The following is a 24,644-nucleotide window of genomic DNA, read 5'->3' on the forward strand; positions in this document are numbered from 1 at the left end:
AACTATTGCCATACTTTCAGATTTACAGCCTTAATTTCCCTTCTGACTGTTATTGAGTGCAAGCAGAAAAGAAGGATGAACAAGCAGCTTTCTTTTATTTTCTAGCTTTTTTTTTAAGTCTTCTCTTGCTACAAGATAATTCTGAACAGCATCTAGCTTTATAATTATGGGGTGAATTCCATTTCACGGTGATCCTGTCAGTCATCTGTTTGGCTTCCTTCCTATAGAAGATGGCTAAATAAAAACTAGACAGACTCCCTCCTTTAATAAAATGAGGTCATTAAAACATATAAAACGAGTCTAAGACTTACAATTTCCATTTTCTTTTTAAAGAAAGTAAATACAGAACACTGGGCAGTGCACATATTTTTGAAAGGTGGGTGGCCGCTGACCTAGGTACCAGGGCAGGAAAGATCAATATCTGTACGATTTTTCAAGCAAGTATCTGTTGCTCATAGTGTGTCCGGTTGTGTTATCAGGTATTATTTGATGCTTTCTTGCACGCTGTGTGTGTGCTACGTTTAGTGGTCTAAGCAGCGATCACAGAAGTGTTTTTTAAGCTGTTGGGAAGACCTATGCAGTGTGTTTCAGTCCATATTCAAAAGAAGCATTGAGCATAAAGTAATTATTTCATGCTTGTAAATAGTGTTTTGTGAGCACCTCCAGATGTCTGGCAGACCCCACCTGATATATTTTAAAGAAAGTAAACCAATCTTCAATGGTTTAGATGTACTTCTTATAGATATTTATTTATAAGGTGCCATGGAATCATTCCCTAGCTATGGTTTTGATTTTCTTACTTAAAAATTGAAAACCTCTTTTTATATTTTACTGCAATTTTAGTTGTATTTTTCACTCTGGAGATTTTTTTTTTTTTTTTTTTTTTTATTCTGGTTTTGATTCTATAGGTCTTATGTATGCCTGCTTCTAATTATGAGAGTATTCATGCACAGGACTTACCAGAATTAGAAATGTCAGTATATACTGAATTGTTATTCAGCTGCTGAATAGTTTATCCTGTGGAGCATTCTGTACCAATGACTGATTTTTTTTTTTTTTCTCATTTTGCTGACATTTCTTCTAGGCGACTCAATAACAATGAATTTTCAGTCCTAGAAGCTACTGGAATCTTTAAGAAGCTTCCTCAGCTGCGTAAAATGTAAGTTCAGCTGCACTGCCCTGGTCTATTCGAGTAGCATGTTGGTTCCTCGCAGTTTTTCTCCACGAAGGAGAGTGAATTCAGTGTTTCTGTAGAACTCATATTTCTTCTGGAGGTTCAAATAGGTGCAAAGGTCTTTCTGCATGGATGACATTGAAAAAATGATGCCTAAATTTTTAATTGATTTGATGATTCATCAGTAATAAAGCAAATTTATTCACTGCAACATTGATTAGCTGTTCAACATTAATCTATAAAACATCCCTGTGAAGTGGATGAAGTAATACCCATTTTACACAAGGAACAAATAAGATGTTAGGAAACTAAGGGCTTGCCACACAAAAGGCAGTTGAGATTAGAAATAATGAGTTTCTTTCTCAAAGTTAAACAAAAATGGTGATTGTATCCCTCATCACAGGCAAGGTATATATTAAATTACAGCTAGGCGAGAGATGAGAAGTCAGCACTCAGATAAAGCCACAACTCCATTGTTTTCTGCCTCTCAGATAACAGTACCAATTAATTCTGGCAGGCATATTGTATGAATTTTTATTCTAACTAATAAAAAATACCTTTTAATTTGAACAATTAAAATGCTGTTCTGGAAGCTGCATCAGATAGTGTTTTATTCCCAAAATCATTAATTCCATCAAATAAAAAGTTTTTAGCTTCACTTCATTTTACATTTTTTCAGAACATTTAAGAGCTTTGTAAAAATCACTAGTGTATTATAACTATTTAGTCTTTACATATATACTTACTGCTTTAAATAACATTTAACTATCATAAAAGTGAACAGAGTTATTTGAAACAAGCAAAACAAAAGGAGACAAAAATCCTGTGAAAAATCTTCAAAGACAATGTGTTGTTGCATATATACGCTTATTGTATGTATAGTATGGATACTACTCAGCTGTGATGTAATTCCAACTTTTCAACTAAAAACTATAAATGCTAAATATTTTGGCAATATTTTTAGGGCATTTTCCCATATTTTTATTGCTTTGCATGCAATTACAGATAAATGAACTATCCCTCCTTTTAAACCCTCCTTTTTTACTAATGTCATAAATGATTAATATTTCATTTACTGTTTACGTTCACACATTTCATTTACATATGTTGCTGTTTATACTGTTTGCTTATATTTGGATCTACTGAGATGAAATACAGAAATGAGAGTGGTAAGCAATAGTTATAGTAATCACAGAGTATCATCTTATTAATTCATCTAACAAGGGTACAGGACTGGAAAAAATGAAAAATTTATACGTTCACTGACAAGATTCAGATTTTTTTTTTTTTTAAGAGAACAGATTTTTATGTGGCAACAGTATGAATTGGATTCTTGCAATTGGTTGGACAAAAAAATGTTTGTTTCTATAGTTAACAGGGCATTGACTTTTGGTTTTATTTCTTCTATTCAACGATGTACTCATTGCTTTTACATAATAAGTCAGAAGATAAAAAGCTGTGCAGTCTGCAGCATTTAACAGTTAATTTAAGGTATTTTAAAAAGAAAATGTATTTTTCTGTATTTTTTTCCATTACTGTGTAATAGAAATCTGAGCAATAACAAGATTACAGATATCGAAGAAGGAGCATTTGATGGAGCCTCTGGTGTAAACGAACTGTTACTCACTAGCAATCGCTTGGAAAGTGTTCGACACAAAATGTTCAAAGGACTAGAAAGTCTCAAAACACTGTAAGTGTAGTTATTTGAGTGTTTTTATTCTTCCTGTCAGATATTTTTTTAAAACCTGTCCAAAAACTGTTCATTTTGGAGGATTAGCGATGGAAGATTCAAGCATATCTAGGTTTTGTTGCTTTTTTATACAGATGTTTTTGTATATTTTGAGTTTATTAGTTATTAATTATGGATATAACCAAGCTGAAATTCTTCATTGTAGTTACTGGACCACAGAAATTATGGGTCCTCCTGAATGATGGAATAGTTGAGAATGGATAAACATCCAACTACAGAAATGGAAATGAGAATAATCATCTGCTTTAAAGTAATGAAATTTTGCATGGCAATTAGGCATTTCATATAATAGAGTCTCTGATTCAATCCAGCTCAACAATTACTGAGCATTCTACTAAAGGAAGAAATTAAATTTGATGTATGTTGAAATGTGGGAAAAATTCTAACCAATTTTAATGTCCTTTTGACAGTGAAGGCGAGTAAACAGTACAGGTTGAATTCATTTCATTCTTTCCAGGAAGGCAGTTTTGCTCTTTCCTTTCAAAAAAAGAAAAAAGATGTTTATACATTCTACAGCTTCTTGGGCTTCTTATAATTTGTTTAAGGAAAGAAAAAAAGGTCTTTTATAAGAAAGGGAGAAACAAAAAGTTAACTCCTACTGTCATTTGAACTGCCAGACTTTGGCGGAAATACTGAAGCAGCAGAGATTAAAAATATGTTACCTTAAATTTTCTCTGTACCCTGTATTATAGAGTACATGCTAAAATATAAATGATCAAATTCAATATGCATAGGTACATTTTTTACTGTTAACTTGTTTGCCGGAAATGCACAGAGGAAATGCCAGATAGCATATGTTATTTGTAATTAATGACTTTTTGTCAGTAGAAGATGTTAATACAAAATGATTTTGAGATGTTTATCCAGCTCTTGACTGGTAAAAGTTAATCCTTTCTTTCTCAGGATGCTAAGAAGCAATCGCATAAGCTGTGTAGGAAACGACAGCTTCACAGGACTAAGTTCAGTTCGTTTGTTGTCGTTATATGACAACCAGATTACTACCGTTGCACCAGGCTCCTTCGATACACTTCATTCCCTCTCTACATTGTAAGTTACCTTCGTATCTTGGCTTATCCAAGGTTAAATCTCTAACATTTTTGTAATATTTCTATTGATGGGTTACCATACAATTTTGCAGTGTAACCTGTTTTCGAAGGAAAAACATGAGTGTATAAGGGATGTTTGTAAAAGTTTTTTCATGGATCGTCTTGAATACATGAAGAATATGTTTTATTGGTGCCCTTTGATGTAAACTTCAGATTGGCTTCTGGAATTGCCTGAGAGGGTAGAAAAAATGTCCTGCTAGTCCTCCTAGCAGAAGCCCATGTTTGGGTACACATTGCATGATCATAGGTAGTCTAATCACCATGTTGTCTTTCTTTTTGCACTATGTAGTCTGAAATCTTGAAATTGCTAGGTTTACTAAGGAGCTTAATTTATATTTGTTTTATAATGAAGCTTTAGTCTTGTTTTCTATAAAAAGAAGCATCCCTTCCCCCCCCCCCCTTTTTTATGGGTTGTAATTTAATGGAAGAGAAAATGGGGAAAGAGGCTGCCACTCAAATTACTGAAGAAATGCGGTTTGCAGGTAGCATCATTCAGGAAAGTACTTAATTCCCTTTCTACATAAAAAGTGACACTTTGCACCAAGTGACTAATTTGTGCGTATTAAAGATGGCATGTTTATAAATAATGGAATTGTCAATAGGTTTGTGCTGAAGTAAGGAGATGCCAAAAGTACTAAGATTTCTAGAAGTAAATTCATTTTTATAACTGGCATGTAATCAACTTAGCTGTCAGTTTAGATAGGAAACTTATTCTCAAGAGCAAATAAAAGATGGAAATCTTGAGATGACAAATTAATGGAATGGCTGTTGTCAGGTTAAAGCTAATAATGTGAAGTAATCACCTTCATCTCTATATGAAATTATTGCATTATCAGTACAGAGTGGCTTGACAACGAGTCAGGTCTTTGACAGTTTTAAATTATTTCTAAATGAGCTGTAACAGGATTCTCTGCATAGCACCTAAATTACAGCTTTCACCTGTGGTTTGTACATAGTGATGTTTGAAGAACAGGATTTAAGCTTCACATTGTAAAAATACAAATAAAATACTTAGACTGAAAAAGTTATATCATTGGAAGTAAATTTTTGTGTGGTTCTCAGAAACCTCTTGGCCAATCCCTTCAACTGTAACTGCCATCTCGCGTGGCTTGGAGATTGGCTAAGGAAGAAACGCATCGTAACAGGAAACCCTCGCTGTCAAAAACCCTACTTCCTTAAGGAGATTCCTATCCAGGATGTAGCCATTCAGGATTTTACTTGTGATGACGGTAAGAAAGTGCATAGCTGAGTTTTTAAAACTTCGGTTTTCATATGTATGATGCATGATTCCAAAGCGTTATTCTTTAAATTGAGAATTAGCATTCTTTAAATCACTTATACATCTGCACTCCCTGCTAGGTAACTGTGCCAGTTTAGAACTCCTTCACCCATTTTTGGATGATTAGCAAGCGCACAGCTATTGTTTAACTATTTTCAAAAGTTTTTCTTCCCTAACTGTATTCATACTGTAAAATAGTATTTAGAGGTAATATGGGGATTGAATTCATCGATCAAATATTGTAGTTCAGATGAGAATATTTTCAAATGCTGAATGCTTGAACCAAACACTCTTTCAGGCTATGTGGTTAAATGTCATACTGTTTTGCTCAAACTATCACTGAATGAATGTCAGAATTCCCCTCAACACCTGAAAAATGAGAACTTGTGTCTTACATATCCCTAATGCATGCTTTCATTTCCTGTAATATTTGTTTACCAATTTTTAAAGAATGTAACGTTTCTTTAAAAAACTACACTTGGTTATTTTTAATTATCTGTGAATTTTGACAATTGTCACATATATTGCTTTATTGTATATCATTTTAAGGTCTTTCTTTAATGACCTTTTTTCTAAATAATAGAGTTTTTCTTAGTAACACAACATTGTACTAGATAACAGAGTGTCACTGGAAATGTAAATTCTCTAATAAATAGCTTACAGCGATAACGTAAAAATTTCCATCTGTAGAGGTACACCTAATATGGAAATTTCCTATTTGCTTACAGGAATCAAATGTGAAATAGTATCGCTAATTCTGCATGTCGTTTGCATATTAAGCTTCACATCTGTTTGTTTTTATTAACCAGGGAACGACGACAATAGCTGCTCTCCGCTGTCCCGCTGCCCTGCAGAATGTACTTGTCTAGACACAGTAGTTCGCTGCAGCAACAAAGGCCTAAAAGCTTTGCCTAAAGGCATCCCAAAAGATGTAACTGAACTGTGAGTGATACGGTCTTTTCCCTTTCAGAGGTATCAGTGGCAGATTTATGTTATCAGGTTCAGGAATGAGACAAGGAGAAAGTGCAAAGTGAAAAATAGACTTCAGTGGATCAGTTGGAATCAATAATATACTGCTTTATAGGTGTAAGGGTTTGTAGAATAAGTGAGAAATTTGAGGTGATGTTTGGATTAACTAACACCTGCTCTGTAAATCCCCCCTCCTCCAAAAAAATCTGTTCCTGCAAAGCTTTAAAAATATATTTGTGTAAAATTGTAATCCCTTTCAGAATTTGTCAGCTAAGTACTGAGCCATCATAGTACAATGGATTAAAACATGGGCAAAAGTGAAGCTGATTAATCTATTTTCATTGTTCTGATATGGAGGAAAGAAGGAGTTAAATTAAATTAAAAAGCAAAAAGAAAACAAGTTATTAATGTATTTGCTTATTTTCATAATTAACATAGTTGTGTGATGCTTTAAAAAGACTGATTTTAATGAAGTGAGATTTTTTTATATAGGCAGTCTTACAAGATCTAGCACATTTTATTAATCTCCTATCACAGAGGTGACAGAATTGGAAAAACAGCATAGACTGTATTTTTTGCAAAGACATAATTTGAATATGCAGATGGACACTAAAATTGATAACTGAGAAAAGAAATAACTAACTAGTGTATTATTTGAAAATAATAATTGAAGAGTTACTCACTAGAACAGGTGACTGCGGTGTTTATGCATTATCACTAGGAAAATATAAACATAAAAATTGGGATAATCATCCATGTTGAATCTTGATCAGATATATTTCAAGACTGAAAGAAGTTTCTGGAAATTATTGACAGGAAAGACTGTTTGTTTTATTGTTATCTCCTTGTGTTCAGATGGCAAATGTTTAATATTAAAATTACTAGTGTTTAGTAATGATTGATTAATGTAGTATTTTCTTCAGATGATATTATAAATATGTTTTTTAAGTCCCTAAAACTTGTTTATTGTTTTAACATTTGGTGTTATTGAGAAGATTCTGAAATGTCCATGACTACTTTGGAAGAATAGCAACCAAAAGGCTTTGGTCATTAACAAAGAGAAATTAGTAAGAATTTGAATTAACATGCAGCTGTATGTGATGTATAGTTATTTATAGGCTGTATGATACAACCTATAACTTATTTTATTAGTTTTTCTATTAAATAACTTAAACGTAGTTTGGCTTCATAAACACAACTTGGCAACTTAAGGAGAGCAATGTAGTGTAGAATTACACAGCTAAAGAGACTTTTAGAAGAGCAAGTGGAACACTAACTGTGACTGAAAACTCATTTGTGTACAATTTTCTATGCTTTAATTAGTGTCTAAGCATGCAATTTAGCATATTTTTCAAAAGGATAATGGAGGTGGTTCCTGTTAGCAGTTGCATACTGATTGATTCTCCCTGTTCATTAGCATGCATAACGCTTTGAGGATGTATTCTTCTTGTGCTTTATAAAATATCTTAATAGTTGCTTCATTTGAACAAGCAGGAGTTTTCATCAGCTTATAGTACTTCAGTTCTAAAATGTAAAGCTAAAGCAATATATCCCTATTTATCTGTCTGATCGAATAATTTTATCAGAAAACTTATTCCTTCAAAATGTTTTTTTAATAATTAAGTGCAAGAGTCCCTGCTCTATTCACCACTGTTTATGTAGTGCTGTTAACTTGTATGGCTCGTAATATAAACATCAGACTTGTTCACGTACATGTATTGGATTTATAGGCATGGCGGCAGTGTGGGGGAGGAGGGCTTCTTGCTCCTATGAGGATAGTTAGGTCTTTTAATTTTAACTATTCATTGAGTTTAGCTGTTTCAGAGCGGCCATTTAGTCAAGACAAAGGATTCCGAAGAAGACATTAAGCTCTAAATTCACCTAAGAACGTCTATAGCCAAGGCTGCTCTTAACTGAAGTGTTCCCAAGCGTTTGGGCAGCTAGAAGTATCTTTTTTGTATGGGGATAATGGGAGGGTAGTTTTTACCTGCTTTCAGGGGCGAGCCAAGTAACACCTCCAGCAGCAGCTCACCAGCTGATTTTTATCTTTCTGCCCGTGTTTGCTGAATGACAATCGGGTGAATTCAGCGCTTCCTACCATCTGTGAAATCCTTGCCATGGTTACATGAAGAGCTCTTTGCTTTGCCAACAAGCAGGGGCCTGTTGGCAGCCTTTCGGCAAGGGCTGTTAGGTTCCTTCGCCTGTAACTGCCCTGTGATGGTGCTGCCCTGGTCTGACGCTAAGGATGAGCTTGAGAGTTACAAGCCTGAAGAAGACCAAGCTACTGAGACGGAGAAACAATTCTAACTTTTCTAGTAAAGGAGGAGTTATAGATTACTGATCTAGTCCCTAACGTACTAGGTAGGCTTGCATCTCTTGTGATGCTCGATTTATCATGACAGATACAGGGAGAAATTGCCTACTGACTTGTAGGCATGACAAATGAATTTACTATTAGAGCTGGGACCAGCTTGTGCTGCTCCTACTGTAGAGAGCTACCCTTAAATATCAAGCTGTGTTTCTGTTTAGGAGAGCTCAAAGCAATAATATGTGATACAACAGCACCAGATCTTAGGCTACGGGTCCTCTGTCATGATCCTAAAAAAACAGTTTGTAAGAAAAAGTTCTTATAAAACTGAAATACTGTTTATTCATTTGTAATTAACTTTGTTTGTTCTTTAATGATGTATTCTAAGACTAGTGGGTGAATGCTAATATTTTAATGTAAAAACCAAAGCTTTGTGTTTTGTCTCTTTTTTCCTAGTTATTTGGATGGAAATCAGTTTACTCTTGTTCCGAAAGAGCTTTCTAACTACAAGCATTTAACACTTATGTAAGTAGTATCAGAGAAACAAGCATTTAACACTTATATAAGCAGAATCAGAGAAACATTCTCTACTAGAATGATTTAAAAAAAAATGCTTTTCCATTTGTCTTTTTTTTAGTTACAAGAAAAAAATCATGAACTATAACAGACCTTTTAGAAAATATAGTACCCAAGCACAATTTATAATTGGGACTATTTTATTCCACTGAACATATCCAACACATACATACTGAGTCACACTTTATGAGCAGAGGTATTTCATTCTGGTGATCATATCGCAAAGTAAATACGCAGAAAATACAGTTAACCTAAAAAGTGATGTAAGATCTTACAAAATAAGTATTAAGAGTGCATAATGCAGTATCTTGTCACAAAAATCTAAAGGCACTAAAACGATTTCAGTTCTAAAATAAAGATTCTGTTGTGCACTTCAATTAATAGCACATATTGCTGTTGTAACACTTTAATATAATCCCTTTGGTGTGACCCACAATTTATTATGGTTTAATGACCAAAGAAGAGAGCTTGTCTTGAACTTCTCACTCCCAGCTCTGCTGCTGACTCACTATGTGATTTGAGGCAAATCGCTGCTCTATAATTTATTATCTCTACTTCATAAATTAATCTAATATGATTTCCGTACCTTGTAAGAGTGCAGCGAGACAAACAGGAAGACTGTTAGAGGAAATGGTTGTAGTTCCTTGGCTGTTGCTAGCACTATAAACCCTTACACCAGTGAGGATGAACCACATAATGTTCTGAAAGCACTTTGTGGTTTAGTTATAATGAAAATAAAAAGTGGAGGCAGGTAGCAAAGCAGCTTACATGTTTTTGACTGGGCTTAGAGCTTTACTGCAGAAAATAAAAAAAAGTTCAAAATTTGCGAACAAGACCTTGATTTTCTTTATCTATCTCATGCTAGAAAAAAAGAAACCTCATCATCAAATTTAGAAAACGGAGATTTCCCAGGCTTTTCCCGTTTAGAAATAGTAAATAGCATAGGTGCTATAGAAGACCTTTGTGGATTTGTGCAGGGGAGTTAGGCAAGATCTAACTTGCAGCAGAGAACTGCATACTTTGTAACCTCAGTACAAGGAATATGCATGTACATTGGCCCATGTACAATAGCAGTACCAGAGGAGATATTTCTCTGGAGCTGAGGATAATTACAGTCATAATTACAAGGCCTCTAATAGAGATCTGCCAGAGTGATTTAGGTACTGCTCATCTGTTTTTCACAAACATAGCCCGAAAATAGCTAACTTTGCCTCCTAATCGGGAAATACGCATTATTTGACAAACAGCTGTAATGCAGTAAACCATAGTTTATAATAGGTTTATATGTAGTTTTAAATAAAATACAAAAAGTATGAGTATTATCTGTGTCTGTCTATCAGATTTGTGAGGACACATTACTGTAATCTCTTCTGTATGTAGTTTTGAATATTCCCCAGCTGCAAAAATTTGGAAAAGCAAAACACAAAGGGACTGAGCATAGGTCTTCTGTGGTCAAGCAAAGAATTATGTACAAGTCTCTCAAGCTCCAGACTAATGTGGAGCATCCTTTGTCTTCCTTCTTCTTTCCATTATGGATAGAGTTCGTGCTGTTTTATTTCACTAATATGTATGTTATTATAAGACAATAGTATTACATTTTTATATGAAATTTCAGTAAAAGAGAGATGTATACTGCATAGCTATTCAGTAATATTTGAAGTTAAAATATGAAGTTCCTCTTGGAAAGGAATATTTCATCATGATGATATTTTATCACAGAATACAGTAAACAACAGTGAAATAGGCAGCATTAATTAATTAAAACTAAAACACAGTAAGAGAAAAAAGAGCAAACATAATTCACATAAATACAGCTTCTTCAAAGCTTCTTTGAAGCTGCCAGTGCACCACTCTAGCGTCTATCATCCTTACCCTTAAGTTTTTATTCATTAAAATATTGAACAGCAGGAAAGATGTTAGCACTTTCTCTATAAATCTTAGATAGTATTCTTTATAATAATAGCTCTGGGCTTTGATGTCTTCAGCTTGTAAGTGTTTAGTAGAGTATTAGATAGTAGTTACTCAGGTGTCATTAGGGACATGACTAGAATGATTTCCACTTTAAAACATCACTTTAATTTCTACACTTGGGTTCATATAGGATTGCATTATTAACGCAGTAGCATGATGGACACTGCTGTTGTATAAGAATGCATTGCACTGCTTTTTTCATCTGTGTTAAAATGAAAATGCTTTTCATTGATCAAGCTAAACCCTTGCTGAGCTTGTATATGGCATGTGAAAATGAAAATGTGTGCCGCTCTTAATGTTGATACCAATGATGATACTACTTCTACTAATAAAAATAATGTGCCATGTCAGTTTAACGTACCGTGTTTCAGGAGTGGGGCAGTTGTTTTAAGGTCTGAATTTCTGAATTTATTTTTTATAGAGATTTAAGTAACAACAGAATCAGCACTCTTTCTAATCAGAGCTTCAGCAACATGACTCAGCTGCTCACCTTGTAAGTTTAAACATGTAACAGTAACTGTTTGAAAGCATTCCAGTGTTTTTTGTCGTGGAAAGAAAGCGCATTTAGTCGGTATTAAAGCTTGCTTGTTTTGGAGGCTGTAAAATAACTTGTTTCCTAACTGGCTATGTGTGCAAAAGCTGTATTTAATCATGATGTTCTGCATTCTAGTTATTGAATGGCTGATTTGCTTGCTTACAGTATTTTGTGTATTTTCAGAATTCTTAGTTACAACCGCCTGAGGTGCATCCCTGCACGGACTTTTGATGGCTTGAAATCACTTAGGTTGTTGTAAGTATTACCTAACTATGACTATTTCACAGAATTTTTGTGTACAGCAGATAGCAGACCTATAGGAAACTGCTAGATTTTTGAGAAGTGATAATTATGTAGCCTTAAAAGTCTAAGTGGTTTCATTTTGGGAAAGTATGCAATCAGTATGCTGCACAGAATGTTACATGACCCTGGACGACGTGTCGGCACAAAGACATGCACTTTTTTTTTTCTTCTGTTTTTTAATCATGATTGTATTTTTTGTGCACTATGTTTTTGGTTATTATATTCGTACAAGTCTAACAAAAATGTCCTGTGTAACAGCACAGTGTAAATAAGGGATTTTTGCAGCAGAATTCTGAACGCTTTTATCCCAACAGAAAATTTCTTACTTGGTAGTTTCATTTAATACAGGAGCTTTTCCAAACCCATTGGATCACGATGAACTGTTGAAAGCCAATAAAATAACTTTTTTGATTCCAAGAAAACTTTCCATTTTGCCGCTAGGAAAAACATGGTTGAGGAAGGGTGGGGAGCAGGATGAGAGAGCAGCAGAAAGGGACAAAGGAAAATAAGGAACAGGCAGATCCAGTTTACAGCTTCAGTAGAACATAAAAATAATAATAATAATCTTACAAAAATCCTTCCTCAATAGTTTCTAGTTGCATATGTAATCTTTATCTCTATTCAGGTCAGTCTTAACCATTTAATAGCTTAGCTGGATTAAATGTTTCAAGCATGACTATATTTTAGTGTGTTCTTGTAACTTCAGGCAGTTGTTATGTGTTTATTTCTTATTTTAAATAAATACGAGTAACATCAACTCTTAAGTGTAAATGTATATATTAGATATATGTGTGAATGAAAAGGAGAGACATTTTTGTGTAGGTTTGCCACAGAGCCAGCACTATTGCTCGTATTAAGGCATAATAAGGACTTAAATTTTTCATTTTATTTATCAAATTAGGGCAAAACCTTAATATTTAGTATCATGAATAATCAATGCCTGTATTTTACAGTATTCCATGAAAGATAGAAAGCACATGAACATAATTAATGGGAATTTGAGGGGATTGAATGGTGAGAAGTTCACAAACAATTATTCTGACTCTTCTGCCATCCCTAAATCCAGCCAATCAGAGTAAAACAAAACAAAACAAAAAAAGGTAGAAAAGAGGAAACAAACTGAAAAGTGTTTACATTTTCAAAAAAATGTAAAAAGCTGGAAAATGTTTACAGAAGCTGAAATTTGCTATGTTTAACTGCTGAGTTTTGTGTGTTTCTAATTGCTATTAAAATAAACAAAATCCCATATTCCAGGATGGGCATAAATGTCCTTTATTTTCTTTTTAAGGTCCTTGCACGGCAATGATATTTCTGTTGTTCCTGAAGGAGCTTTTAATGATCTTTCAGCATTATCACACCTGTGAGTATTCAGATGATGACTTTTCTCCCCTCACCACCACTTCAGTCATGTTTAGCAAATTTCATTTAGTTCCGCAAAGGCAACTGCTGTGGAGCAAGCCGAGGCGCCAGCGGAGGCTGGGCGCTGGCTGGCGAGCCAGGGGGCAGCAAACGGGACCGAGTGGGCCAGGTGGGCTCCTGGCAGTGAAGGCTACCTGCCCTCTGGCCTTAATTAGCATGAGAACAGCCAGCTGATGGAGGCAACCCATCTGCTCTGGAGGCCACAGCTGGGATGTGTGTCCAGTAGAAGACAGATGTGTGTGAACCAGCACAAGTCCAGCAGAGGGGCCAGCAGGGCGCACGGGCGCTACCGGGTCTGGCTGCGACGTTTGCTCTGCTTTGGGCAGGCTGTCGGTTACATTTGCGTTAAGTCCCTTGAATCTGATACCAAAGTATCATTTGAAGCAATTTTTTATTCTGCTTTCAATTTTCAGTGGGAAGTGAGATTAGAGCAATGGGCCCCTTTTAGTTTATGCATAGATACTAAATCTTTGCTTGCAGTTGAGGAGTGGGTTGACTTACTGCCTTTAGGTACACCTGATTTTTATGTTTTTCAACAGCTGCAGTTGTTAAAAGAAATTATCTGCTTGTAGTTCAGTTTTATCTTTGGATATTTATATTCTGTGTGTCATTTCTCAGAAATTTGACGATGCTGATGAAGCTTTAAGTCATTGTTATATTATAATTCGTTCAGATGCTACTATCAAATTAGCTCGTCTGTGTGAAATATCAGTCAAACTTGCATAGAAGATTTGAAGGACAGGGCTGGAAGCTCTATAAAAGGAAAAAATAATCTCATGTATATGCAAAGTAAAATACTGAATGGATGTTGTAAAATAATAATATTTTGATCCTCTCAGTTTCTGTTTTTACTTTCTTGAATTTGAGGTGTCAGCTGTAAGCAACTTGTCACATGCTTTTGAGAGCATTTTAAAAATGCGTGCTACCAGAGGAGACTATACTCTCCTTTCAAATACACGTTTTTTCCTATTGTTCATGTATCTTTTTTTATTGCCAACCAAGTAATCCTTGCTAACATTCTGATTTTAGCAGGGCAATTATGTTATCCTAGTTCAGCCAGACATTCTGTCTTGCAAATATGGACTAGAAAAATTGTAGTTATTTCTCTTTCCATAGGAAGTCCCATAACACCAGGTTTGATTTTTGTTACTGCTAAGTTAAGCCTGACTGAACAAGTATGTATCATTTCTTGTGTTTAGCTGGAAGTCTGTAGCAATAATCAAAGAGAGAGCTTGCTGCTCAGCGTGGCAGAGAAGTATTTTTGTAGCTGCAGTTTCTACTGCCTTTGCTTGCCAAGGGTTTTCTTGTATCTCTAGAAGAGCCATTGATCTGAAATTAGGTGCAAAGCAATCTGAAGGGACAAAAACAAACACACACGCACACAAAATATCAAGAAAAAGAGATAGTTCTAATGGTGCCTTTTTACAGTTTGTGCACATGGCAAGATTATCTGTTGAAAGTTCTATGATCGTTGTATTTCTTAAAATGTTTATAGAGTAATATAGCACTTATATTCTCCATATAACTACACTGCGCATCATTATTCTCTGAGTTGTAGGAACATCTATAATTTCTAGGGGAAAAAGAAGACATCTTAAAAACTCTCTATGGAAATTAATTCTAAAAATCTCTAGCTACATTATTTTTAAATATAAATCAATCAAATTTATTTTAAAAAGTGGATTTGTTTTCATAATTGGACAGTGCTGATATAGCTACCACCAATTTAGGTTAACGTAGTTTCATTTACTTATTTAGCAGCATCCTTTCACAGAATTGTTGAACATGGCTTTGAGTTCAGTGGGAGAGCTCCAAAGAGGAAAAAATTAGAATTTGGAATCTTGGAGCAAATGGTTTGTAGCAACCTGCTAGCCATGAACTGAAAAATAAAAATATCTGCATGGAAGTCTGTGGGCTTGCCTTGGCCACTTGCTAACTTACTTTCCCAATATCAGTTTTATTCTACAGATGCAGCTGAACTTGGCCATTGCATACCAAAGGTGACCCGGAGCTCATTAGTATTAACTCTCCAAGGCTCACAGTAATGCAGCTGAAAATAGCTAGGATTCTGACTGCGTTTACTTTTGAATTTCACACCCTGTCTTGTTCTAAAACCCAAACCCAGACACATTCATGAATTTAGGTTCCATGTAGGGAATGATTTATGGTTTGAAAGGTTTTTTGCCTATCTCAGTTTTATGGGTTTTGTTTTTAACAGCAAGAATTTAAAACATTGTTCTGTTTTTGTTTGTCTGTTTTCCTTAGGGCTATTGGAGCAAATCCTCTTTATTGTGATTGTAACATGCAGTGGCTTTCTGACTGGGTAAAATCAGAATACAAGGAACCTGGTATTGCACGTTGTGCTGGTCCTGGAGAAATGGCAGATAAACTTCTCCTCACAACTCCCTCAAAAAAATTTACTTGCCAAGGTACTGGATTTTTTTGTTTGTTTGTTTGTTTTTTTTCTTTGAAGTGTCTATCTTAAATCTTTACAGATGAATAGTTGAGCTGTGAAATAAGAAAGTCCTGTGTGGTTTCGATACTTTTATTACAGCATCTTCACTCTGCTTTGTCATAATTCCTTCTCATACTTTAGGATATAGCAATTGGTTCCATTCAGGAACTGTATTTATTTTAAGGACTTCGATACCTATTTCTTTTCAAAGAGTAGGTGGAGAAAAAAGTGTCTTCCAGTTTGCGGTATTCTCAGTGCATGGATGAAATGTGTGTGCCTATGTTAGATCGTTACATTGTACTGTCTTAGTCCAGGGCTAAAAGCTAAACATCTACACTTCTCTTAGTCCAAGAATGTGCTTTCATTTCGGACTGTTTACAGTAAAAACTGTAAATACATCCATGATTTTTCAGGTCTGCAGTCCTTGCAGTCTGCATTACCTCAGTGGTTTGTAGCTGCATCAGTATGTCCAGAATGCTGTTTCCTTCAATGTTTCAGAAGAAAGTATTAAAAAATGCAAAGCAGGTGAAGGATGTGAATACCACTATAGATGTCTCATTTAAGAATGCTGTTACGTAGAGAGGTTGCTCATAGTTTGAAACAGGAGTATTTATCTCCTTGTCAGTACTAATATTGTCGGCACAACTATCACTATGCATATCATGGTGTATTTAATTCTCAGACCCTTTTTTTTGAATCTTACTATATTTTTATTAGGAAAGTGTCTTTTGACTCATTTGTGAAAGAGAGCTTGATACATACATATACATATATGTGCATATATTTGCTGTTTAATCTTTTTCCCTGGTTTTCCCTTCTTAAATATTTTTAAAAACACAGAAAACTTCTGCTCTAGCCTCATTTTTCAGACTCATGGATTTGGAAACATTGAAATCTCAATTAAAAAAAAATCACATGTGCTTGTACATGTATGCCTCTTACTAAACCTGTATTTGTTTCTAAGGTATTAGATAGATACAATCTTAGGTTTTGTAGAAGTAACTTGTAGTCACAGACTGCGTAATTTTCAAGCTATTTTGACTGATTCATCTGTTAATGTGTCTCCACAGGTGAGCTTAACCCCTTTCTAAATTCTTTCTTTACAAAGTGATGCAAGTCTGCCATTATCAGTTCTCATCGCACCCTGTTTTTAGTTAGCATGTTCCTTCTGAGTCTTCTCTTCTTAGGTTTTCTGTCAAAATATTTTCAGTAGCAAAAACCACTGGGAATCCAACGCATTCATTATGTGTGATGCTAATTAGTTGTCTTTCCCTCCAAATTCTTGTTGTAATTTTACAATTATAGACCTCTGAGGTCGTATCAGTGTTCATTACATATGACACTTATCTGTTTGCAAGAGTCACCTAGTCTACTTTTAGATAGGAGATGTTTTTGGCCAATACGGTCATTTTATTTACAAGCACCTCGTTCTTGCAGATTCACTTTTCCTACCCATTGTTATAGGGTATGAGTGGAAGAAGATTTCCAGAGACATGGAGGTCCTGTTTAGTTATTTTCCAGCTCTTATCAGTTTAAAAAACTATGTCACGTCACCCCTTCCTGCAGTCATTTTTAACGTTACCGTCAGACAATCCAGATAGCGTATCTTACTCCCTCTTGCCCTTCGGAAAATATCCTTTTATATTTAATTTATATTATTATGCAAGGTAAGAACTGTATTTGTTTCACTTCCAAGAGTGGAGATCTGGCATTATGGATACCTTTGAGCAAAAATAATTTTCCTGCCACTGTCCTTCTGTGAAGATGCTCATAATTACAGATTGCCACTCACCAGCTTTTCAGTGACATGATGGCCCTGTAAGACATTATGTCTCTGTTACTCAAAGATAAGTAATTTTACCTTCTGCTTAAAAATGAACTACTAAATAGGAATTAGGAAGATGCTATATTCCTACTAGAACCAAGATTTTAAATTATGTGTGAGGGGATTATTTTTGGATCTGTACAGTCCATTGATGATATGCTATTGTGTATATAATTACAGGAAAAGAATAATGTGTAATTCCCTCTTACTAGTATCTCTGGATTGAATTCAAAGTGAAACATGCTTGAATTTGACTTACATAATGAATAGTTCCATGTGAAAATGAGCATTTTAAAATGAAGTCTCACCTCAGTTGCAGAGAACCACTGGAAGCATATGAATTTAAGCCATAGAAATCATCCCTTAGTATTTTCTTCCTTCAGTTGTTTTCTAGGTTTGTGGGTTTTTTCCTTTCATATGTGGCCTCTAACAGACTCTTACTCTTTTACTTTCACCCCTTTACAAACCATGCCCTGCTTCTAGAGATCCCAGGGCCTTGTGGTTTTCTGGTACCAGGTAAGGCTGTGGGTAGATCCGGAGTGGATGCTTCTGGTTGAGAACAGACCTTCTGACCTTCCCTTTGTGCACCTCCAGCTGACTTCTTCCCGAGACACGCATGCTTACTGTTCGTTTTCCCCTTCTTGGATGAATTTACAGCTGATTCTTTGTTGTTCGTTGCTGAGAATAATTGTATGAACAGTTTTGTTATTCTAAAAGCCTGATTTCTAGAGTTGGAGATTAACCATCTGCAATGATTGCTGCCACTGTGTTGTACTATAATCAGTGATTTCAGTAGCAGCTCTGTATACGTATATGCTCTTATACATATACAGCTAGCGTAGATACTGGTTTTGAGGTCATATCATCGATATTGTGGGAGTTCCTGGCTCATAACAAGTCAGAGTTTAAAGTTTTTCTTGTAATGGGTTTCTTTGGGAGCTAGTCTTAAGAGGTTCATATTATTCTTTTTTTCTTTAGAAACAGTAGATATTAGTGTACTAGGTTTACGCTTGTGAGTGTATATGTATTTGTAAATAAAAATGCATTTTTTTACTGTTTACAAAATAATAGAGTTTTTTTATTTTAATGGTAGAATTTTTTTATTTAGGGTTTATTTAAGGATGTATAAGCCTATGATGTGAAAAAATAAATAATAAATTTTGAACATGATTTTTTTCATATGCAGGTCTCCTAATGCTTGCATGCAGAAATAGGGAAGCAACAATATAGTACAAGCAAGAATAAGTTCCCGAACTGGTTTTCCTTTAGAGATTAGTAAAAATATCTGAAGCATTTCTGTGTTTCAGTACTGTAGCTGAAAAACAATGAATCGAAATATTGAAAATATTAATATAATAACTTCATATATATTTTGAAATAACATGAATGCAAATAAACACAAAATCAGACGTAGTGTTGTTTAATGCCTTTTTAGTACTTTCTTCCCCTATTTTCTAGCTCAGTTTTAGAAGTGAAATGCAGATTGCTAATCCATTTAGGAAAATAACCTTAGTTATTCCATTTGTTTCTTTAAATACATGTAAAATCATTAATATTTTGGAAACAATTGAGTCAAGAAAGCATAGTGCTCCAGGCTACAGCACAGTGTTGTAATTTAAGATTTTTTTTAAAGTATACTCTCTCTTGCTCCATATTTGCTTCCCAGAACCTCTTGACATAGTCTAGCAGTAATCAGCAATAGTCTAGAGTACACAGTCAGGATTTTCCAGATGTTAATTCTATGGTATTTGTTTCAACTTGCCTACCTCTGTTGTTTGCTACTGCTACAGGAACTTTAATTAGGTATAGATTTCCCCTTCAAAATAAAGTAATGAAGTACAAGAATAGTCAATGATCCATATAGATTGTGACTTTGGCAATAAGCATCTTATCACAGATTGCTCTGTTTATCTCTTTACAATTGCTTGCAAGCTGTGACACAGAAAGATATCAGCAACTGCAGATCAAAAGAAAAATCTGGCAACATTGCTACTGTATACCTATTTAGGTTTTAAAAAAAAATGTATGAAACAGCATATCTCAAGAAAAATGAGTCCTGTAAGCTTGAAAAACTTTGCTTGGCTCATTTTGGAGAAAAAGTGTTAGGGAGTGATTAGGCAGTTTCACTAGGAAGCCTGAGGAGTTTGCTTTTCTGTCAAGGTACTGAAGAAGTTGCTGGTTGTTCCTTAAAATTAACAAGTAGTGGTACTAGGTACTTAAAATTTATAAGTAATGGTGTGTTTTCATACACGAAAGCTGAAAGCAAGCCAGAGAGGATAATGTCATCAGGCAATGTGGCAGGAGATGGTACAGAATGTACGTTCAGTTTCTTAATAGGTGATTGTCTTTGCAGTGCTTTTTTTTTTCTCACAGTAGTGAATTTTTGTCTTTCACAGAGATCTATAAAAATGAATTATTATTTAAGAGCGGGTGATTTGTATTTTTTTTAAGGAATAGCAAGCGATTTCTTCAGTCATTTGACAAAAAAAGAAACCCTAACAAGTGACGATTCTTGAGAATTCACCCGATAAAAGCTGCCTTTAAATTGTAAAATATCAGAAAATAAATAAATAGATATTTATTAATTTTTTATACACTGGGAGTAAGGTTTATTTAGGCCGAAGCTGGCAGCAGCTTGTCCTGTGAAGCTTCAGGTTGTGCCAGTGTTCTTCTCTAAATCCTGCTGTTACAGTCGCTCGGACAAAGGCGTGAGCGAACCCTCCTTGCCGCTAACGTGAGCAACGCGAGCGCAGGCGCGCCGGGCAGCCCTCGCTTACGCGCTGGTGCGTGGCATCACTTTGAGGATTCTCTTTGCTTGTTAAAGGTGATAATTAAAACCAAAACCCAAACCTAAGTTTTATTTGGTCGTGTCAAAAGAATTAAGGGCAGTCCAGCATTCATTTCTTACAACAAATGCCACAATAACTAAAGAATAAATATATTTTACAATTTAGACAATATGGCAGATGCATCCTGTCAAGTGTAAATTAGCAGCTGTTTGTTTCTGACTATCAAATTTGTATTTTTAAGGGCCTGTGGATGTTAATATTCTTGCCAAGTGTAACCCTTGCTTATCAAATCCATGTAAAAATGATGGAACCTGCAACAATGATCCAGTTGACTTTTACAGATGTACTTGCCCTTACGGTTTCAAGGTAGGAACTGAATGAGGAGGAAAAAAGCTTACTGAAGTGTGAGCTTTTGCTTCTTAACAACCCTTGTAAGACATTTTATTTGGCTCACTTCCATTAGTGCCTACATTTTCATAATTGACGATGTTGTTCTGTGCATAGGGTCAAGACTGTGATATTCCCATTCATGCCTGCATTAGTAACCCTTGCCTCCATGGTGGAACTTGTCATTTAAAAGAAGGAGAAAAAGATGGTTTCTGGTAGGTTGTTTTTATTTGTAATAACAGAAGAGGAAACTGTTGAGTGTTACGTGTTTCAATACCTTGAGTGTTAATCTTTGGATTCCAGAGGCTTATAAGACTCCAGGTTTGCTGGTAAGCGTGCCATCACGGCAGCCTTGCAGTGCTCCTGAAGTTTTCAGGAAATGTCACCGTCCTTGGAAAGCCTCTACAGCTTTGAAACTGTTAAAAACAACAATAAACGATTGTGATTACTTGAGGCATATCAGGTCGAGACAACATAATATTGACTCCATTATGCTAATTAATAGCTAGCTAGGTCCCTGCTGGAAAAATCTCACAATTCATCTATTGTCATGTGTATTACTTCGACAGATAGCATGTAAATGATAAAATGTAAATCCCAGTGAAACAGAAAATTAATGATTCATCTCAAACTCACTGTGGCAGCAGATAAACATGCTGTGAGCATTTTTAATCTTGAGTTATTTAATCACACAGTACAATTACTCCAGATGTACTTCATGAATTATGAAATAAAGTTCTTTAGCACTTTTATGTGAAATTATTAGGCATTTAATAATCTACACCTCAAGCTTGTTAGAAATGACACTTCAAAAAGAAACAATTCACTATTCTGCAATTCATTAAGACATTATTCTTATTTTTTAATCCAAATTCTACCCAAGAATTAAATAGATTTTTATATTAAAAATTAAGTGTATACATCTTAATATCATGCCTCTGGAATTTAAAATGGCATAGTCACAGTCACAGAATTTGGCTTTTTTCATTTATTTGTTTAAGCACTACATACTTTGAAAAGCACAGCAGTCTTTTGAAAAGCAAAGCTGCAGAAATTATAGTTACTGCAAATTACATGAAATACATGCATGATCATATCTGAGTGGGATTTTACATTCATTGTCTTTTTTGATGTGTGTGTACTGTGTAAGCATATATGAAAAAAGTTATTGCTTTTATTTATTTAGATTTTGCTATATCTATTAATACATCTATATGGAAATGATATATTTTAGCTGAATAAAAGAATAATATAGTCTTACATACTGATCCTTGATCCCACAAAGTCTTTTGCCTGTACTTAACTTTGAAAAATATTTCTATGATCAATTTCCATAAGAAATATAATCTAATCTCATAAAAGTGGCCTGCGTTTCAACCAGCTCCTTTAATGAAGAATTAAAGCACGAACTTAGACACCTGTTCTCTTTTGTTTTGTTTTTTAAAGATAAAACTATTTCGGTAATATTCATATGTATTTTTACAACATATTAGCCGTTTGCATAATGGGAGAGTGATTGCTAATCAATGTACCTATTAATTACACAACTTTTGGTCCAGTCTCCCTAGCTAAAATGTCTTTGTAGTCAGTTTTATTTTCTGTATTACAGGTGCACTTGTGCAGATGGGTTTGAAGGTGAAAACTGTGAAGTTAATGTTGATGACTGTGAAGACAATGACTGTGAAAACAATTCTACTTGTGTGGATGGGATTAATAACTATACTTGCCTTTGTCCGCCGGAATATACAGGTAGGAGTATAAGAGAAAGTACAGGTAATTAAGAATATTCCTGGTAAAACAACAGTAATGTTTTTCAGTTTGTAGGTGAGTTAGTGGTACTTCTGTAACTGACTTGAAGCCAGATTTCCCGCCATGTTCCTGTTATGTGACTCCTTAATGCTCGTTCATCGACTCCTGTGTTAATTTTGAAACTACAGCATTTTGTTATTTTAAAAAAATCTTTCAAAACATGTCCTCTACCGTGGAGGAGGCTTAGCTAATCCTGAAAGCCCAATGAGGAGACCTCGCAGCTGTAGGAATCTGGAAATTAAGTATTTTACTTTTATCCTGTATTCTTCAGTTTACTAACGGAGCAGGGAGGGATTCTTCTCTGCTGGGAGGGAGCTGGATACGGCGTTCCTGGGTGGTGTCCCACCCTCCGCTAGAGACATTAACGTAGAGCGTGATGGCTTCTGCTCTAGCACGCATGAAGAAGGTATTGCTAGAGCGCGTGGGATTGTTCATTTCTGTCAGCTGGAGGCCAGGCCGAAGCCCAGGAATTAATTCTCCCCAGCCATCCTATATCTTTGCTATAATCCGTCCTATTGCCCCTGTCAGGTGAGGTTTTCGCTGTCCTCAGGGAGCATTAAATTTGCGTTCAGGAAGCCTTGGGAGGAGGTGAACTGTCAGGTAATTTCACTTATTCAAAAACACAGCTAAACCAGGGTATTACCTCCAACATACATGCAAATGATTTAGGATGTTCAAATTTAAAGTCAATATTTAAATCTTGGGAAACCCACAGTGAGCGAAGATCTTAGCACACAGATATAAGAAATACCATTTAAAAATACAATATATGTATTCATCCAGTACCTTTGCTGAGTGATGTTTGGAAGAGAGTCCCCATACAAAACAAGGGACGGTAACTAAAGCAGTACAGGTTAAAAGTAGCCAAAATAAGATATTTAAGAATAATTGGATGGTCCATATCTGGAAAAATAAACAATATTCTTTTAGGCAAGATACCCTGTTGCCAGATACAACAATTGACAGTTCAAGTCTTAGGAACAAATAACAGCTAGGACCACATCCACAATTAATTAACATTTCAACTGTATCTGAGTGAAGCTTCAGCCCCTGGGATCAGTTGATGTATCCTTTAAAAATGTGATCAGATACCCTACTAGGTAGGCTGGAAGAAAGCAACCCAAAGTCATTTCAGTCCAGTTTTCCAGGTTAGAGGTTTTATGCTAACAGGTTTCATATATGTACTAAATAGTAGATAATTCATTTGCACACGCGTTCCTCCTCAGCAGCTTTACAGTCTTTTGCGTGTATTGTCTGTTTCCTAGTTTTTCACATTTCTCATTTTACATTTAGACTGTTACAGTCTATAGTTTGCTATATTCATAATATCCTATGGGAATAATTGTTTCGTATTAAATATCCCTTAGAGCGGACACAGAGGATTATTTATATGTACTTGTCTAAAAATATTATGTGCATCTGTTGCATTTTGGTAGCTTTGTAATTGAAATTTATATTTTACATGTTCAGTTGAAACAGTAATTGTAGCATTTCTCTGTCTATGTATCTGATTAGAACAAAAAGAAGAGCATTTTTATTATAATGTTTGTATTGCAGTTGTGTTTTTTCAGTCAAAATACTAAAAAGTATATTTTTAGTTGGATGGGTAACTAAGGAGATGCCAGCTACATTTCTTTGAAGATTCTGCTTTTGTTGTTGAGTAGTTTGTGCATAATTCCCAAAGGAAAATGCTATGATTTCACTAGGCAAGTTTTTCTGTTTGCAAACTACATTAAAAAGGAAAAATATTTGCTTTCATAGATGCAGTGCCTACTCATAATCAATATTGAATTCAATAGGTCATGTGAGTAGATGAGAATCTTCTCAGCAGCTCTAAATTAATCAAAATGATCTATTTGCAGTCAGTAATTTTAAGTATTCTTTTTTTCCAAGAAAAAATGAAAAAATTTTAAAATCTCATCAAGATTTTTTCTGTGCCTCACTATAAACAAATACGCACAGATTTTTCAAAACATTTGACCCCAGAGC

General features: G+C 35.0%; 1 protein-coding gene across 1 annotated transcript in view; it reads left to right on the forward strand.

The window, feature by feature from the left end:
• The window catches only part of SLIT2 (slit guidance ligand 2), a 250,364-nt gene that overhangs the window by 195,034 nt on the left and 30,686 nt on the right, over positions 1-24,644 (forward strand). Inside the window, exons 16-28 of the mRNA XM_062575387.1 lie at positions 1,085-1,159; positions 2,721-2,864; positions 3,828-3,971; positions 5,093-5,259; positions 6,119-6,251; positions 9,043-9,111; positions 11,555-11,626; positions 11,852-11,923; positions 13,260-13,331; positions 15,656-15,819; positions 20,701-20,825; positions 20,964-21,061; positions 22,456-22,595. Coding sequence (XP_062431371.1) covers positions 1,085-1,159; positions 2,721-2,864; positions 3,828-3,971; positions 5,093-5,259; positions 6,119-6,251; positions 9,043-9,111; positions 11,555-11,626; positions 11,852-11,923; positions 13,260-13,331; positions 15,656-15,819; positions 20,701-20,825; positions 20,964-21,061; positions 22,456-22,595 — 1,475 coding nt within the window. The remainder of the gene's footprint in view (positions 1-1,084; positions 1,160-2,720; positions 2,865-3,827; positions 3,972-5,092; positions 5,260-6,118; positions 6,252-9,042; positions 9,112-11,554; positions 11,627-11,851; positions 11,924-13,259; positions 13,332-15,655; positions 15,820-20,700; positions 20,826-20,963; positions 21,062-22,455; positions 22,596-24,644) is intronic.

The sequence above is a fragment of the Rhea pennata genome, chromosome 4, assembly GCF_028389875.1.
Source record: "Rhea pennata isolate bPtePen1 chromosome 4, bPtePen1.pri, whole genome shotgun sequence".
Classification (NCBI taxonomy): domain Eukaryota; kingdom Metazoa; phylum Chordata; class Aves; order Rheiformes; family Rheidae; genus Rhea; species Rhea pennata.